Source organism: Peromyscus californicus, unplaced genomic scaffold (assembly GCF_007827085.1).
Source record: "Peromyscus californicus insignis strain IS unplaced genomic scaffold, ASM782708v3 Scaffold_5__1_contigs__length_169319896, whole genome shotgun sequence".
NCBI classification, from domain to species: domain Eukaryota; kingdom Metazoa; phylum Chordata; class Mammalia; order Rodentia; family Cricetidae; genus Peromyscus; species Peromyscus californicus.
Window position 1 is genome coordinate 99,263,768 of NW_026294573.1, and position 19,331 is coordinate 99,283,098.

Genomic DNA, 19,331 nt, shown 5'->3' on the forward strand with positions numbered 1-19,331 from the left:
GGTGACAATCTCATCAGCAATGAGCACATTTGCCATATGAATATTTTTGTACATGTAACTCTGCTTAGATTCATTCTTCCACATACTTCCATGGTTTCTCTACTTCTAGTTTTTAAAAACTTTCAACACACCAAAAACTATTTATTAAACATCACTATAATAACAAAGCAATATACACTACAAACATCTACCTTCAAGTCTTTCTGGGTCTTCATACTGGTTTTACCAATCTTTCATTCATGAAATTGACACTTGTTGCATGCCTATCAGAGACACAACAGTAGGCTATAAACCCATCCTGAAGTGGCAACACCACAGGGCTCAGTTCTGCGGCTCTGGTCAGAAAAAGCACTGTGAGAATCCTGGGTTGCTGGCTTGCTGTTCCTATTTGTAAAGTAAGTTACTGTTTACTTTGCATAGAACCTGGCCCTGCTGCTGCCACTGCTACTGTTGCTGACATGGACAGAGCTTCCATGGAATCTGTGGTACAGAAATGTAACAGTCAAGTCAGTCAGTATTATCTGACAAGACTATGCCATAGGTGAGTATGATGTACATAAGTGTAAGCCCGACATCAAATCCTGACATGTGGAGAGAGAGTAGTCAGGGGTTCTGAGGCTGAAGCCCGAGGATGAGAGAAAATAAGCCAGGTGGAGTGGGGTAAGGGTACAGGGAGATGCCTGGAGTTTCTAACTCAAGGAGAGCAATGTGTGCAGAAGCTTGAAACGGAAAGACATTCAGTCTAGCTGATGCACAGACTGTAGTGAAGAAAAACGCAAAGGTTGAGGCTGACAGCCTAAGGTGAGATTACTTGGGGGCATCAAAAAGCTTTTCCAAGAGCTGTGTCTTTCTCACATGATCACTACCAAACAAATAAAAGGAATTAGAGACTACTGGGAAGTTGGAAGGTGCCATAATCAGACCTTAGCCATAGTGTGAAGAACATGTTAAGGATAAAGTTGACAGGTGAGAGTGAAAACCCAGCTAGGAGGCTTTACAATCTATCCAGTGCAAACAAAATGGTGATCTCCAGCTCTAGAGCAGTGACAGTGGAGATGCAGAGGACATCAGAAGCTCTGCTCTCTCCTTTAAACTCAAAACGCCTGCAGTCTTCCATTACCATCTTTTTAAATTATGCTTTATTTATTTATTGTGTGTGGACATGCATGTGTCTGTGCCACGATGCACATGTGGAGGTCAGAGGACAAATTGATAGAGTAGGAGAAGGTTCTCGCCTATGTAGGTCTCAGGGATCAGACTCAGGTCTTGGTGATAGGCACCTTTAACTGCTAAGCCATCTCACTGGTCCAACTTTAACATTATATGTCGTCATTAGTACAATGGATGAAAACATGACTAATACAGAGTATTACTCTCAAAGAACCTACATTCTAGAAGAATTAGACATACAAAAGGGTGATCATAAAAAAAGGGGGAGACTGCATTAGAGAAAAGGAGACAGAATTTGTAGGGAGTTCTAATCTAGCTTGATGTGGCAGATAGTTCAGACTTTCTGGAAAAGGTGACATTACTCGGCAAAGAAGAGAGGAATATAAATGCCAGATGGAGAAAGCAGCATGAGCAAAGACCTCCAGAGAGAAGTAATACAGCTAAGATGCCATCAGCAGCTGGCATTATCAAGCATGAATGGAAAGACAGAGGTGCAGGTGTGAAGACACTGTAAGCGAGGAGGGGGCCTTTCTCAACAGGTAAGGACTCTATGTGGCAGGCAGCAGAAGGCTGCTGAAGCCTTACAAGCCTGTTAGGAAATGACATGATGACTTGTGACCTGACCTACTCCTGAGTCAGTCATTATGAAACTATATTAATTCTTATTTCCTTTCTGTTCTTTTTTTTTTCCCAGCCAAGCCTAAAGACAAATGATACTTTATAAAACTGTGTGGTTAGTTATCTTCAAAGTTAATGAACACTTTATTCTTAAGATAAAAGCTTATTTGACCTGACCAGGAAGGACATAATCAGCTGAACAAAAAATGGCAATGCAGACATCAGAATTCATAGCAGCTATTTTTCAATTCTAAACTTGATTTATTTGAAAAATATATATATATTTCTGCTGAGATTCTAGGAGTGTCACATTGTCCATATAGACTAAGGTTTTTCTTAATATGCTTCTTAAAAGAATATTTTTATTTATTCTTTGTCAACAATATATCTTGATCATGCCCAACCCAAGGTCCCCTTCTACTCTGCCTGGAACCTCCAATACTCCCCCTTCCCATCTTCCTGTCCTCTTTTTCTTTTCTTTTTTTTTTTTAATATTAGTGCCATCTGTATTGTCTATGTTTTTATCTTAAAGGAAAAAAATCAGACACAGAGTACATTTTATAACATTATAGTAAAGAGCCAATCTTGAAAGCTTTCAATTATTTTTTTCAAATGCTTGAAATATTTTAATTTTCACTTCAGTCAAGATAAATGAATGAACTATGACTTCTTCTTCACTTCACATTCCATGTAACTTCCTGATCAGCATCAGACAGAACAGAGGCAGAGCTCTAACTGTGTGCACTCTAAAGATCTTAAGTCATAACCTACATACTATCAAAGAAGATGCAAGTAAAATAGGCAGGGTCTATAAAACAAGATAAGATTATAATATATAAATGCTTTATCTAAAAAAAATAGGGATGGGAATTATCTGACATTTTAAACATAAAAGATTTCGGTCAGTACAAAAAAGAAATGATTAGGTCATTTCCATCTCACTTGAAACCAAACTACGTATGTGTCTCAGTTACAACAAAGATGTCCTTTCTTTTCCATGTAAAACCTTGTTGTTAATTTACAACTCTGAACATCACAAATCAATTCAAGGCATGACTGTCAAGAAAGAACTCTTTTAATTTCTACAACCTCTGCAATTCACTTACTTCAACTTGTACCTTAGTGCTCATCCTGACTATGAACTCTTACAAACTTGTAAAGGGTGTGTGTGTGTGTGTGTGTGTGTGTGTGTGGTGTGTATGTACATGAGTGTGTGGTGTGTGTATATTTGAGTGTGTGTAATAGGTGTGTGGTGTATGTATGTGGTATGTGTGAGTGTGTGTGTTTTCTAACCCTACAACTGGATATAAAGGCTTATAACTGGCTATACATTCAAATAAACCTAAGACGGTTAACTCCCCATGGCTGAAGTGATAAATAAGCTATGTTAGTAAATAACAATGTTCTGCCCTCTCTTTTCCTTTGTACCTTGTGAACTGCAAAGATTCTACCAGGAAGTACAGCCCAATACATGAGAAATCTCCACTAACCTTCACAACGTTAGTAGTGTTTCTCTACAAAACTAAATAAATTCAAAGGCATTCCTTAAACTTTTCAAGTTTAAGGAATCAATGAAATTAATTTTCTGATCATATTGAACATAAACCTATCTATCAAAATAAAATGACTTCTAAGTCACAACTTGACGCAGAAGAGGATTTTGAGAATAAAATCAATGGGATATGGATCTTCTGAATACTATCAGACAAAAACAGCTCTGTGCTCTGCAGAACCATTCAGTGCACACATACACTGAAGGTAAAAATCCAGTATTGCTTCAAATTCTATAGGCTGGTCTGAAGTTACCAGCAGCTTTAAGATTGAGATCTTTTCTTCTGAGAGTATTTGTTGAAAATAGACTAAGATTCTCTTCCTGCTGTGTTGCTGAAGGGGATGCCCTGGATGTGGGGATGGGGGAAGACAGACAGGAACTGCAGAGAAGCGACTTCACCCCAAATGGCATGGACCTCCATTCTGAATGCAAATCACATGGATGGGCCCATCATTTCTCTTGATAGGGAGCAATGAGAAGGAAATCAAAGTCACCCCACAAGGAGACACAAGGGAGCTTCTCGTATCAAGCAGGATTAGCAGAGTTGACTTTTGGAACTCAGAATCTGGAAAAAAGATACAGCAACACTCACAGCTTCCTCCTAAACTCCCTTCATTTTCTTGAGAACATAAGATGCCCTATTCTACTCATTATTTCTATGTGTAAATAGAAACTATTTTTGTATTTTTGATTTCACTTACGGAAATGTGGCAAGATTGCTGCTGAATCTGTTTCCAACCAATGTATTTAGAATCCGATTTAGAAAGAAGAAAGAATTTTAAGACATTTAACTTCCACGCAAACAGCACACATTTCTCTGTATAGGCTGTCATTACTATAACGGGTATGCAAAGCAAAAGTACGGAGAAACTAGAGCACACAGATTAAAACACGCTGAGTGACAGAAGAGTCCATAGTCTGTAGGCAGCCACAGCACATGCCCAATCCTGTCCACCTCAGAAGCCTGTGAAAGTTTGTTCCTCGTGTTCTTCCCATTATCCTCCTTTGTTAGTAACGTTTCTGCATACAAGGCAACTAAGTACAGGCTTACTCTGCGACCTCGGGTGCTGGTCAGACCCTGCTTTCCATGCACAGTGGACTTGGGGTCAAGAGCAAGCAGTCAGAAATTGAACTCTCCACTCTGTGTTAGCTATACCTTAGCTTTGTGGCTTTACAAACAGAATGACTGCCTTCATCATATCAGCACTGTGTTCTCCAGTGGCAAGCATTAGATGTTTAGATTATCTGATAGTCCATGAATTGAGGTTCGAGAGAATCGATATAGTTTAAAATTAATTTCACATGCTGTTTCTTCCCCCTCATCCTGTCTCCATCCTAATTTTTTTTTTATTTCTTTAATATATACACTTCCTCTGATTCTGCCAAGTCTCAGGTTTCACACTAGCCTTATGTTTATAGTGAAGGGTAATTGGCATGAAAAGGGTAACCAGGTAACTCCCCAGTGACATATACTCAACCATGTTGGCCATAAATAGTTCTGCTTGGATAAATGCATACAATGCAATGTCAAAATGCAAATTAAAGCAATTATTATGTTACTATTGTGAGAAAAGTCCTGGATGAATTTAAGTATTTTGCTTCAGATAAAAACACTAGTGATGGGCCACTTGAAGTTAAAGAGGAGGAGATTGACACCAGCTACTCTTTCCAGAAAATCCTATTATCTTCACTGTTACTACTGCCATCATTGCCAAATGTCTAGGTATAGAAGGCAGTCCATTAACACATGGAAGTAGAAAGCCCAGTCTCTAGCTATGCACAAAAGGCATCAGCTCATACTCTGTGGTAGGAGTAGCCTTCCTCTGCACCAATATGGTGGTGATAATCATAGAACTGTGCAAACAGTAACAACAAACTACCAAAAAGCACGACCCCCAAATGTTCTTTAAGAGCTGAGCACTAACATTTTAGCACTGGCTATGCAGAGAAGTGACTAGAGTACTTTTTTGTTTGGTTGGTTGGTTGGTTTAGTCTTATAAGAAAAGGCTCGCTTGTGTACCCAGGATGGCCTTGAACTCTCAATTGCTCACCCTAGTCCAACTTCCTAAGTGCTGGGATTACAGGTATGTAGCATATCTGAAATGACAAAATTGTCTCTAATATATATTTGCTTATTTGTTTTTTATTTATAATACATCTATGAACAGTTCAATATGTGTAAATCACTGTGTAATGTTACCCAGAAACTCTGCTAGGCAGCCTAAATATTTCTGCATTCCCTTGCAAAGTACTGAATCATTAGCAGTGAACATGTATACATTTTAAATAATCTAAATTTAGAGATAAGGAGTGGAAACAAGAGTGCCCCGGTAGATAATAAAGGAAATCTGGCCAGGTACAGTATCCCTAAGTTTCCATTTTAATTTCTAATTGATTTGTAGCCCATATTTTTCATAAGGATTAAAGTCTCTTAACAGATATAAAATGTAAGGAAATGGAATAAATTAAAAGTAAAAGATAAACAATTATAACAGAAAAAGAAACAAGGTCAGTAGTTATAAAATAAAGCCAACATACTTTACAAGTTTAGTTTTTGAGGAATAAAAAATTTGACTTTAAGCTTTCTAGGAGATAACTCAATTATAGAAACCTTATTAGTTATTCTACTCACTACTTATAAGATTTAAATCTAAGCCAAACTATCCAACAAAACAAAAAACAGCTACTTTGAAGTATTAAGATATATTAAGATAATTTTTTTCTGCATAAAAGATACTAGTACAGTGTCATCTAGGATTATCAAATACATCCTTAGAAATGATATAACACTGTGTTCATAAGGCTGTTTCTTAGAATATTACTTCACAAAAGTTGACACCATGATCCCACCATAAATTTTTCATTTGTTAGTTAAATTCAGAGAATGGAGAGTGGAGAGAGACCTAACAAGTATGTGAAGCCATAAAAGAACAGTCTAAAAGAACAGCTCCCAAACATGTTGTAAAATAGTGAAAGATGTGTTATATTTGTTTATGCTGTGGAATATTTGTTTAATCATGCAAAGGTATGTTGCATTCTTTAGGCTGCATTTGTTTAACTCTGTGAAGCTGTTATTACTTGACTGTTTAATACACCTGATGGTCTGATAAAGAGCTGAATGGCCAATAGCTAGACTAGATAAAGGATAGGTGGGGCTGCCAAGCAGAGAGACTAAACAGAAGAGTGAGGAGTGAGAGAAGGAGGAGAGGAGGATGCGAGGGGCCAGCCACCCAGCCATACAGCCTGACACAGAATAAGAAGGAAAGAAAAGATATACAGAAATAGAGAAAGGTAAAAGCCCAAAGGCAAAAGGTAGACAGGATAATTTAAGTTAAGAAAAGCTGATGAGAAATAAGCCAAGCAAAGGCAGGGCATTTATAAATAAGAATAAGACTCCATGTATTTATTTAGGAGCTGGGTGGCAGGTCCTCTAAAGAGCAAAGAGTTAAAACAACCAACTACATAAACAGCTTGCCCCTGCACTGGAGAGGAGAGAGGTGCACATCTCATACAAGGACAATATTATCTTTAGTAGTAACTTTAACTTTTCTTTTCAATATATGGGCAAGCAGGTACTTGAAGCCCCCAAGTTCCAATCCACACAATTTTATCTTGCAAAATTTCCAGGGTACACATATCTGGTCTGTTTGGGATTGGCCAGCAGACTCATGGGGACATACAAGGCCTCTCTTTGTTCTACCTGAGAATAGGGGCTTTAGCTATCAGCACTACTAGTATCAAGAATAAGACATGTGTTACCACCAACAGTCGTGGATCTGGTGAGAGAAGACTGTGATAAGGCTTCTTCCTCATTAAATTGCTTCTTGAGCTCTTCAACAGACTCCAGATGGAGCTGGAGAAACTCTGCTGTGGCCGCTGCTGCTGCTTCCTTCACAGGATCGATCATCCTCTTCAGAAGAACCAGGTCATCCTTGTGGACTTTCAAGCAAAGCTTTTCCATTTCTCGGATATTAGAGCGGAGTTGCTATAAATGAAAAAAAGAAACATTACCAGTGCCATCTCTCCATATAAGACCTAATTCTTTTCAGAATAATTTGCTACAATGATTATGAATGCAAATTAGTGCATATTGTCTACCATGGGGCATTTTTCAATTTCCCACATCTCTTGGCTGGCCAAATCCAACATATTTAGAATCCATGCCCTCAAACTTTGAATTTATATAGTAATTTTTCCTTTATTGCATGTGACTACTATGCTGTAAATGCTGTACAACTAGCATTTAGCTTATGGGGCACATATAGAACTAAAATATTCTAAGGACCCATATGCTCTATATGGCTAAGTCACAGATATATTCTATAATTTCTAATAAAAGTAACAATTCCAAAATGAGTAAGGTAAAAAATGGAAATGAAAGAAGAACCAACAGAGCATAAGATAAAAGCATGTAATAGGAGCTAAAAAGATGGCTCAGCAGTTAAGAGCAGTGGCTGCTGCTTCTAGAGGACCCAGGTTCAATTCCCAGCACCCACATGGCAGCTCTCAACCAACTGAAACTCCAGTTCCAGAGGATCTGATGGCTTCTGGCTTCCATGGGCACTGCACACACGTGGTATACAGACATACACTCTATGCTTAAAATAAAAATTAAAATTAAAAAAAGAAAGCAATAATAGAACAAATGATATAGTCAATAATTATATCAAATATAAATTAAACAAATATGCATTATAAATAAAGATTATTTAAAAATGGATAAACAAACAAAAGAGATACATCTAAACATAAATATAAAATGGTTCAAACTAAAAAAATTTTAAAAAGCCACATAAACCTACCATCCTCTCCTAAGAATGACTACAGCAACATTATTATCAGATAAACACACTTTAAAGCCAACACATTACCAGAAATTGAGAATCACTTTATAATAAGATTCTCTTCAGAAATATATAACAACACAGACAGAATATATATCATACAAAAGCTGACAACTACCAATTGTTTTCTTTCTATATGTGTATGTGTGAGTATTCATGTTTGGATGTAGGGAGGGAGCATGTGGTAATGCACATGCATGTGGGGGCACAAATTTGATATCAAGGGTCTTCCTTGGTCGTTCTTCACTTTATTTTCTGAGTCAGGGTCTCTGAATGAACCTGGAGTACACTAATTCCAGCTAGTCTAGCCAGACGGCTTGTTCTAGGCATTCCCTGTCTCTGCCTTCCAAGTACTTTGGTGACAGGTAGCCACCATGCCTGCCTGTCTTTGGTCCTTATGCTTAGGTGGCAAATGTTTTATTCACTGAGCCATCTCCCTAGCCCAAAAATTTTAAATAAATCCACAGTCATAAAGAAAGGTCTTAAAAGCCTCAGTAATTAATAAAGGAAACGGCAAGGGTATGTTAGGTATAGAGTGTCTGAACAAGAAATTTACACAGCTTGATATAAGTTACTTAGAACATTAACCCAACATACAAAATATATACATAAAAAACAATGTTAAAGCAACTTTCACAAATTTCAAAAACATTAACATTATACACAGCATGCACTCTGAGCATAATAAAGTTAAATTTGAAATCATTAACAGAAATATATCTATTGTACATCTAGAAGGAAGAAAGATACTTCTAAATAGTCTGTACATAAAGAAAGAAATCACAATGGAAATTAAAATACTATTGCTTGAATGCAAAGAAAAGTAATACATATTAAAATTTATAGTGCTTCGTAAAACGAGTTTTACGTAGTCCAACTACATATATATTAGCATAGGACTAGGCTGTCTCTAGGGGCTGCCATGATATTCAGCTAGGTAGGCCCTTGTGTTGTTTGATTAAGAATGAACCCCATAAGCTCATATATATGAATGCTTAGTCATCGGGGGGTGGCACTACTTGAGAAGGATTAGGAGGAGTGGCCGAGATGGAAGAAGTGTGCCACTTGGGGTAGGCCTTAAGGTTTTAGAAACCCCAGCAAGGCTCAGTAGCATGCTCCCTCCCTCCTTCCCTCCCTCCCTCCCTCCCTCCCTCCCTCCCTCCCTCCCCCGCCTCTCTCTCTCTTCCTGATGCCTGCAAATTAGGATGTAGAAATCTCAACCTCTCCAGCATCATGTCTGCCTGAGTGCCACCATGCTCCCCACCAAGATGACAATGAACTGATCCCTAATTAAATGCTTTCTCTTATAAAAGTTGCCTTGGTCATGGTGTTTCTTCATAACAATAGAACACTGACTAAGACAGCTTCCTTCCTTTTTCTTCTCTTCTGTCTTTTCCTTTCAGATGCTTGACAGAGCCAACATATGCTTTTAAATTCCCTGACAATTTGGGTTCCCTCATCCATGAACGTCCATCCTCTGACCCTCAGGCTGGCTTTTTTCTCTACTCTAGGCCTCCCCTCCATGCAGCTGACATACACAGCTTTCCCTGGACTTTTCTTTTATTTGAAAAACAAGAAAAGAATGGCTAGAAATTAGCAAGCTAAATATCCATCTCAAGAACCTACAAGAAAATACAAAAACAAAGGCAAATATAAAAAGGAGAAAATTACAAAGATGTGAATAAACTTAATAAGACAAAGAAACAGGTACACAACAGACTAACAAAGCCAAAACTGTTTTTGGAAAGAGTAAAAAAACTGATAAGCTTCACAAAAGTAGTTTTAAAAACAGACACAAATAACCTAAATCATAAACAAGGAGGCATCACTACAAATCTTAAAGAATTAAAAAGATAATAAGAAATTATGAATAAGCCAGGCAGAGTGGTGCACACCTTTAATCCTAGCACTCAGGAGGCAGAGGCAGATGGATATCTAAATTCAAGACCAGCCTGGTCTACAGTGGGAGTTCCAGGACAACCAGGGCTACACAGAGAAACCTTGTCTTGAAAAACAAACAAAAACCAAACCAAAACAAAAGAGATTATGAATAAATTTATGCCAATAAGTTAGAAAAGTAAGATAAAATGGACAAATTTCTACAAAACTGTAATTTATCAAACTGATGAAAAATCAAAACCTAAATGGTCACATAAACATTAATTTTGTTTTTCTTGTTTTCTGAGATAGGGTCTTATCCAGCCTGGGATAGACTCAATTTTGCTATGGAGCCAAGGCTGGCCTCAAGCTCCTGATCTTCCTGCTTCTACCTCCTGAATGCAGAGACTGTAAGCACTGGTCACTATACCTAGTTACTATTAAACAAATTAAATGTGTATTTTTAAAAATTGTCCTGCCTCTCCTTTCCCCATGGTAAACAACAGTCAACCAAATTGTTTTTAAACAACAGAGCAAAATCAGCAGAAATTGTGTCACTAGTCAGTTTTACCAAATATTTATAAGAAATTATATGAATTCCTCATGGGAATAGTCAAAGACTAGGCCTTGATACCAAAAGTCAACAAGGAAAAGAAACTATCCACAGCAAACTCATGCAGTCTCACAAACAAGGTGCAGAAATCCGAGGGAAATGTAGGAATTCAGTACAGAAACAGTAGTAAGTGAACAGGCCCACTTCAAAAGATGGATCAGGCCCTCTGAATGGATGAGACAGTTGATTGGCTTGATCTGTTTGGGAGGCACCCAGGCAGTGGGACCAGATCTTGTGCTCATTGCATGAGTTGGCTGTTTGAAACCTGGGGCCTATGCAGGATTGTTTGGCTCGGCCTGGGAGGAGGGGACTAGACCTACCTGGACTGAGTCTACCAGGTTGACCTCAGTCTGTGGGGAAGGCTTTGCCCTGGAGGAGATGGGAATGGGGGGGGGGGGGGGGGTTGGGGGGAAGGTGAGGGGGACGGGAGGGGGGGAGAACAAGGGAATCCGTGGCTGATATGTAGAACTGAATTGTATTGCAAAATAAATTAATAAAAAAAAAAAAGTGTAAAAAAAAAAAAAAAAAAAAAAAAAAAAAAAAAAAAAAAAGATGGACTAGAAGATACTGTTACAGGCAACATCAGTAAACAGCAAGGCAGTCTCAAAGACACACTCTGCTTAGTTCAGTCTCTATAATGTTCTAAAACAGGTTGAGTCAAATTGTTGTCTTAAGGAGTCATTTGGTGGCAAATTTAAACAGAGAAGATAGAAAATATTGGCCACAAAAGTCAGGATGGTGATGCCTCTGGTGAAAGGTAATGGTAATCGAGACAAGGCCACAGGGCCTTCTAGAATGCTTGTAGCTATCCATTTTGGTGCACGAGTACCTAAGTATAATTATTTAGGAGTATATTTACAGTGTAAGTAGTCTATAGTACATTTAATATAGTTCAGAGTTGAATGCTTTTAGAAAAGAAATTTACATTGATCTAAGTGATAACCAACCTAAGGATAGATATGGTTGAAAACACCTGTGTAGGGATAAGATGTCGTGGAGGTCTAACTGTGGAGGTAGGTTGAGTTATTAGCCTATGAATCTTTTTTCTTTCATCGGGTGAAAGAAGTAATGAAAGAGACTACTTCTTTGGGATGAATTCCGACCTACCAACATAAAACCATGCTGTAGGGATAAGCCCTGAGAGGCACACATCAGCATAGAGTGACTGATAGATGACAGCAAGAGGAATACTGCAGTTTGTGAGTCCTGGGGAAGTTAATTTTATCAGCTTTGAAGAAAAAGGCTGTATGATGCCACAGCATAAATTACTGTGATAAGGTTTAAGGGGGGGGGGGTATCACCTTCTAAAAAGTGAACTTATGACACTATAAAAGCAAATAAATCCCAAGTGATAAAAGAAAGTCACATCTAAGGAATCAGATATGACTGCAGGGTATGGTATAGGAAATTCAGAATCTTGAGACACTTACCAAAAGGGGGGTGGGGAGGTGGGCGGGGGGAGTCGAGTGAACCCAAGAGTGGTGTGAAACAAGGAGAATCATGCAAGTAAGCGCCCAGAATGAGCGGAGGCTGGTGAAAACGTTAAGAACAATAAGAGGATATAAAAATCTACGTACAACAAGAACAAGAGAGAAGGCTCGGGCCCCTGCTTGGGGCAGATGGTGTAATGCTAACAGATGATGCAGAGAGCAGAACCACGTAGCTCCTGTCTTGCTTTTGATTCTGTATTAAGGAAAATTTCAAATTTGCAAGGGGGTAAGAAACATGCCCAAAGGAAATCTGTGTCACTACAGAGATCTGGATAGGTGTCACAAAGCAGTAGCTTGGTGTTGTCTCTGAAAAACAGTCTCAGGGACATACTAAACACAAAGCCCTCTTGGTCTGCACTTCATCTGCAGCAGGACACCCTATTGTTTCCATATTTAACAGCACTGAGCTGAACGAGCTTACACACTGGGCAAAAGCACTGGGCCAAGTAGAGGAGCAGCATCTGTCCTTCCTAGAGGGAGACAGCATGATGCCTTAGATGTTGTCCACCCCATCCTACCCTATGCCAATTAGGACACAGGTCAAAGACCCAGAGTCCAGATTAATCTCATAAATATTTTAAAGCAAAATTCAAGTTAAATTCCTCTGAACTCACAATAACCTAGAGTAACTTCCTTTCTATTGACGCCAATTAGGAAGCTGCTTCTTACCTGCCGCTTGCTACCTCCCCTGCCCTCCCAATTGACTCCTTCCCTTTGAACTGCTGTCTGTTCCCCTCATTCGCTCCCTTTTCTATTGCTTCTCCTCCTGCCCAAACACCCTTTTTGGAAATAAAAAAGTAGACCCAGTATTCCTTCTGCCTCCTAGTAAGATCATGAAAGGCACACTTCCCATCTACCGAGTCTCTGACTGGTTTTACTTTTGTGTATCTGTGCAGCTTACAGAACTGAGTAGACTTCTTACAGGCAGTATCCTTCCAAATGAGTTCTGAAATCTCCTGAACCAGAATCTCTAAGGTGAGCCTCAGATATATCGGCTCCCAACAAGTTCCAAGTCAATGTCTGTGGAGAAGTGGGGCTGAGGACATTTCTATAAGGGCCACGATGGTTCTCCAATGACTTACACAGTAACAGTTTCCAGCACCTTCACTTCCTTGTAAAAACTGGCCACAAAAGTCTTTCTTAATGCTAATATTTCCTTACTCCAAAGAAGAAAGATGTTAAGCATATCTACTTGCAGTTTCAAAACCTTAGTGACTGGTCAGCTTGTCCAAGGAGAGCAGAGTTCTGAGACTCGAGCACTGGGGAGAAAAGAAACATGTACTATAGCCCTGGAGATACCCAGGTGCTACTGTTAGAGAGTGTTTGGTGGGAAATGAAGTAGAACCTTGAAGTGAGGAACCCATACAAGGCTGGGGAAAGAATCATCTGAAGAGATGAAAAAAAAAAAAAAATAGTGCCCAGCACTCCCACAGGGCAGAGGCAGCACTTGTCTCCACCAGCAACACTAGAAACCTCCCATCCACACGGCACCGAGGGCACTCAGAAAGGAGGAATCATTGAGCAAACTAAGCACTGCTCCAGCTAGCCTCTAGTTAAGGAATCGTTAAAGCAGGACCTAGCATTACCGCATTGGTTCTAAGTAACTAGCAACTTAATAACAATCCAGAAGAATGCTCAAGAAATATTATAGGAACATAAAAACATACAGCAGTTAACGAGATCAAGCATCATCAGACAGATACAGAAACAGGAGAATAGGAACTATAATGGGGGGAGTAATCACAGATCCAAAATAGACCTGAATGACACAGACACTAAAGCAGTAGAAAGGGATATTAAGTTATTTCAACTGCATTTTACATGTTTGAAAAATTAAGTACCAATAAGGAAGATAATTAAGGAAATCCAAGTCAAAACACTCTAGAGGTGACAACTTCAATGTGTATGAGATGACAATATATGAAAGGGACTAATGATAGATCTAACCCCACCACTAGAGACTAGGAGACAGAGGCAGAGCACTGGGTGCCACTCAAAAGGAAAAGAGAAAAGGCAGCAGTTCTTTAACAGCACCAGTCAGCTGTGACATGACACAAAAGCACATGTGTCTGGAGTTCTTGGAGAAGGGAGGGACAGAAGGACAAGGAAGCAGGAAATAACGCAACAGTAAACTGAGAGGTCAAAGAAACTCAACAAACTGAAGCACGTGACAGTGACGAAAATGTACCATGTCCTGTGACAGTCCCCAAAGCTGTGACCACAGGAAAGTCGTAAGAGCAGTGAGAGGAAATAGACAGCTTGCAGAGGCACAAAGATGGGTTCACAGGAACCCAAGTGAGGTGACAACGGACTATCTTCCAAGTCCAGAATTCTACATGTGCTAAAGTTTCTATCCTAAACAGAAAAAAAGAGAGAAAAGAGTTCATCCAATTAGAACTTTATCCCAAGCAATGTCAAATCTTTAAAAGCTAAAGGTAAGATGAAAGACAAAAAGATGGATCTACACAGAGGCACTTGTAAGCACATCAGAATAGAATGACATGGGCACTACACAGGCTTTTACACCACCACCAAGTCACCTTACACGGCAATTAAGTGTTCTAGGGGCTGCAGGGGTGAGGTACAGGAGAGCAGCAGTATAAAGAGGTACAGGAGAAACACAAGTGTGTTCAAGTTTCTTAAACATGGGAAGAAGTTCTATACTATCCCTTGAAAACAAACAGTAGTAGATGACTACAATGAGCTCTAAAACAACTACTAAAAGAGTGAAGTTATAGCTAGCAGGTCAAGAAGGGAGACAGTGCAACTAGAGAAAAACCACCCCAACTGAAATGGAAGCAGCTGGATGTGGTGAGGCATGTCTGGACTCACTCTAGAGAGAGTAAGGTAGGATGAGGAGTTGGAGTCCATCCCCAACTACACAGCCAGACCCTGTCTAAAAGAAATCATTAACTATTAATTGGGCAAATGAATATTAAAGTTACAAAGCACATTACAGACTTATTAAAGTAGATAAAATTAAAAATACTGACTATATCAAGTGTCTACAGGGACATGAGAAACTAGGTGGGAATAAAATGGAACAATTGTTTTGAAAAACAGGCAGTTCTTTAAAAGTTAAATAAAACTATCATGCAATGCCATCATTCTGCTCCTAAGTTATTTGCCCGAGAGAAACAATTTCTCTGTCCACACCAAAATGTTCACAGCAGCTTTATTTGTAACAGACAAAACAATAAACAAACCAAATGTCTACTAACAGGTAAACAGATAAACTATGATAGATTCATATAATACAATGCTATTCATTAATAAAAAGAAATTAAATATGGATGCATAGAACATGAGGGTTAAACTTGGAACATTCACAAAGTGAAATAAACTGGATTTTGTGTTCTATGATTATGTTTTTCATAAACTGTATAGATTACATAAAGTCCTAAGAAATCTCCTACCTAGTGAACAGCAGCAGAAAGCCAGTTAGTGGTTTGAGGGTCGGGGAAGAGAGAGACCTAGAGGGCACAGGGCTCCAGGAGTGCAGAGAGAAGTGGTTCAGGTGATCAAATATGCATGACCTTGATTATGGGAGACCTTTATCATATAGATACAGGTCAAACATATATTAAAGATTAGGTACTTTAAGTATGTATGGCAGTTAATACCACAAGAAAATCATTTGAGGAACAGGAGAAGAAATGTGTAGCAATAAATTACTTATATAGTTCTACTTAAGTCAGACAAAGATTTCATTCAGATGAAGTGGGGGATGGGAAGCAGGATGGAGGAAGGACACACACTGGGCTTTGCTAGAACTGGCACCTTTCTTGAAAAAAGAAAAGGAAGGAACTATGAAAATCATATATGAGGATATGACATAGATGAATGGTAAATGCATGGTGTTTATCATATTATCTTACAACTTTAAATGTTTCTATGTGTTTAAAATATGTGCATGTATCATTTTTTTTAATGTTCTCAATGTTAGAATTGCTTTCAGGCAGCTTCCTATTATGTTAGACTTGGGGTAGAGATCATCTAGTAGAGTTACAAAGAGAGCAGGTAAAAATCTTGCCTATCAGTCACGTGGGGTGGGGTGGGTTAAAGGTATTGTGTATATTATTTTAGGTATTGTGTATATTATGTTAAAGGTATTGTGTATACCTTCACTAATGTTGTACAGCAAATTAAAATATTCTATCTTGGAAAAAGGTTTGTTAGCAGGAAGTTAACAGAACACAAAAGGTCAGGAACTGAACTCACAAGTCTGAGGAAGTTCTTGAAACTTAGAAGAGCCATAAGCCCCTCCTGCAAGGTTATATTGCTGGGTAGAAGGGACTGTCTCACCAGTCAAGCTGCCTGAAAATCAGAAAGCTCCAGGGAAGCAGCTTTTGTGAGTTTTCACCCCAGCTACAGTGGATTTTCAGGGATGCAGCTGCCTTCAACTCATCCATACTTCTGTAAGTAACCCTTAATAAACTCACTGGTTCACTTAAGTTAGACTTTGGTGGAACTGTTTCTCTGATCTGTAGTTCATTCCCTGTATGGGATGAGTACACACCTGCTCCTGTCTTCCCAGTAGACACCACACAAAAGCATGTCTAACAAACAGTACCCTGGTGATTACACTAGCCGCCTTCTTCATCTGCTTGTTCCTATCATTGGCCCTTCAAGATATCATTATTATAATAGAAAAGAGATGTCTTCAGGTTGTCTCAGGTCACTATATACTCAAAACCTTCCAGAGCTTTCTTCCCAATCCTTGAGTTAGTTTCCTTCAAGGCCTCCCGTGGTGTGCCCCAGCTGAAGCCTGACTTCATCTCCTGTACACTCTTCATGCACACTAGCCACACACCCTCCTTAGCGTCCGGTGGACATGCCACACATCCTCCTACCACAGCCTTCACACCAGACTCTCCCCTGCTTGAGAGCTCCATTCCTGAGTTTAGGACTTCGTGTCTTTAGGGTTTTCCTAAAATGTTATCCAGAACCTTCCATAACAACTACTTATAAAAATGAGTTCATTACTATGATTTTTGATCCCTGGCTTTACTTTTCTTCATGGCAAGTGTAACCATCAATTATGTTAGGTATTTATTTACTTAAAAAAAAATCTACCTTAAAAAATAACAAATGCGCTGGGCGGTGGTGGCGCACGCCTTTAATCCCAGCACTCGGGAGGCAGAGGCAGGTGGATCTCTGTGAGTTTGTGAGTTCGAGGCCAGCCTGGTCTACAGAGTTCCAGGAATGGCGCAAAGCTACACAGGGAAACCCTGTCTCGAAAAACCAAAAAAAAACACCCAAATGCTATCAAGGATGTAGAGAAAGGGGAACTCTTAGAGACTCTTGTGTGGAAATCTAAATTAGTACAGCAATTATAAAAAATGGAACAGAGGTTCCCACACATAAAAATGATCACCTTGTAATCCAGAAGTCCCACTTCAAGGTGTCTATCCAAAGAAAATAAAATCAGTTTGTCAAAGTGGTTTCTATCTGTATTCCCATGCTATCCACAGCACTGTCTGTAAAGTCAAACAAAATACAAAGGCAACTTAAGTGTCAGCCAATGGTGAGTTGGTAATGAAAATCTGGGGGCAGGTAGACATACAAGTGGAAACTGTGCACCCAAGAAAAAGTAATAAAGCCTTTGATCTGCAATGTGGATGAATCTGGAGGGCATTACACCAGACACAGAAGGAACAATGCCAAATGATCTCATTGATCTCTGAATCTAAAATGGTTGCTCTCCTAGAAGCCGAGTGTAGGATAATGGTCACCAGAAGCTGGGGAGGGAAGAGGAAGGTGGAGAGGTTGTTCAACAGGCACAAAACTACAGTTCTAGTGCACTCTGATGTTACTGTACAGCAGGGGAACTACATGTAACCACACTTTCTGGTATGTGTCCAAACAGCTAGAGGATTGTCAATGTTGTCACCACAGAAAAAATGACACAAGTTTGAAGTGACAGAACTGACTGGCTGCATCACCACATCAGTATACCCCCTTAAAACAGCATACCTGGGGCTGAAGAAATGGCTCAACAAGTAAGAACACTGGCTGCTCTTGCAGAGGCCCTGGGTTCAATTCCCAGAACCCACATGGCCACTCACAACTCCAGTCCCAGGGGATCCAATGCTCTCTTCTGGCCTCTGTGGGCACAGAGTACATAGGGTGCACAGACATACATGCAGACAAAACACCCATACTTATAAAAAGAAATTTACTAAAAAAAATCCTCCCCAAATATGGACAGTTCTATGTTGTTAAAAAATAAACACTTTGGGCTGGGGATACAGCTTTGTAGTAGAGTACTTGTCTGGCACGTATAAGGCCCTGGGTTCAGTCTCCAGAACCAAAAAAGAATAAAATTTAAAAATGTATAAAAACAAAATCTCTTGATTCTTTCCCCATGCCACTACACCAAACACAAGATGTACAGAAGAAGAATTTTCTTTTCTTTTGCATATAGCTCTTTCCACTATCTACAGTAACTCTCAAGAAATGGTAGATGATAAAATATTTCTGTTCTAATAGTCAGACCAGAAGAGGAATGCTAAACCCTGAAACTACAGGAAGGGTTAGCCCACACAAAGTCCTGGTTCAAGAGCAGCATGGCATTAAACCAGTGTGGTGAGTGTTCTTGTAATCCCAGTACTCAGAGGTGGAGACAGGAGGATCAGGAATTCGTGCTCATTCTCACCCACATAGAAAGCTCCAGGCCAGCTTGTGCAGGAGACCCCATCTTATAATAACAATAATAAAACTACAGAAATATCCACAACTTAGAACAATGGAACCATAAGGGCAGCAAGCTTTTTTTTTTTTTTTTTTTTTTTTTTAGGTTTTTCGAGACAGGGTTTCTCTGTGCAGCTTTGCGCCTTTCCTGGATCTCGCTCTCTAGACCAGGCTGGCCTCGAACTCACAAAGATCCGCCTGCCTCTGCCTCCCGAGTGCTGGGATTAAAGGCGTGCACCACCACCGCCCGGCAGGCAGCAAGCTTTTAAAAAGGTAAGTTTATCAACTCAGTATTTAACACATTTTGCAAGATACAAATTTATAAACTGAAAACTATGCCCAAACTTTCAAATAAGAACATATCTTCACTTATTCAGATTAATAACTAAATTTAATAACTAGTCTCTTTTCCCACTTTGTTCAGAAATATCTCCAAATTCCTGTCTAAAGCTTAAGATATAGTCAAATATATA

At 39.3% G+C, this 19,331-nt stretch overlaps 1 protein-coding gene across 2 annotated transcripts in view; it reads right to left on the reverse strand.

Moving 5' to 3' along the window:
- The window catches only part of Stx17 (syntaxin 17), a 60,609-nt gene that overhangs the window by 14,310 nt on the left and 26,968 nt on the right, over positions 1-19,331 (reverse strand). For both annotated transcript variants that reach the window (XM_052714965.1, XM_052714966.1), the window contains exon 4: positions 7,100-7,325. In XM_052714965.1, the coding sequence (XP_052570925.1) occupies positions 7,100-7,325 (226 nt within the window). The remainder of the gene's footprint in view (positions 1-7,099; positions 7,326-19,331) is intronic.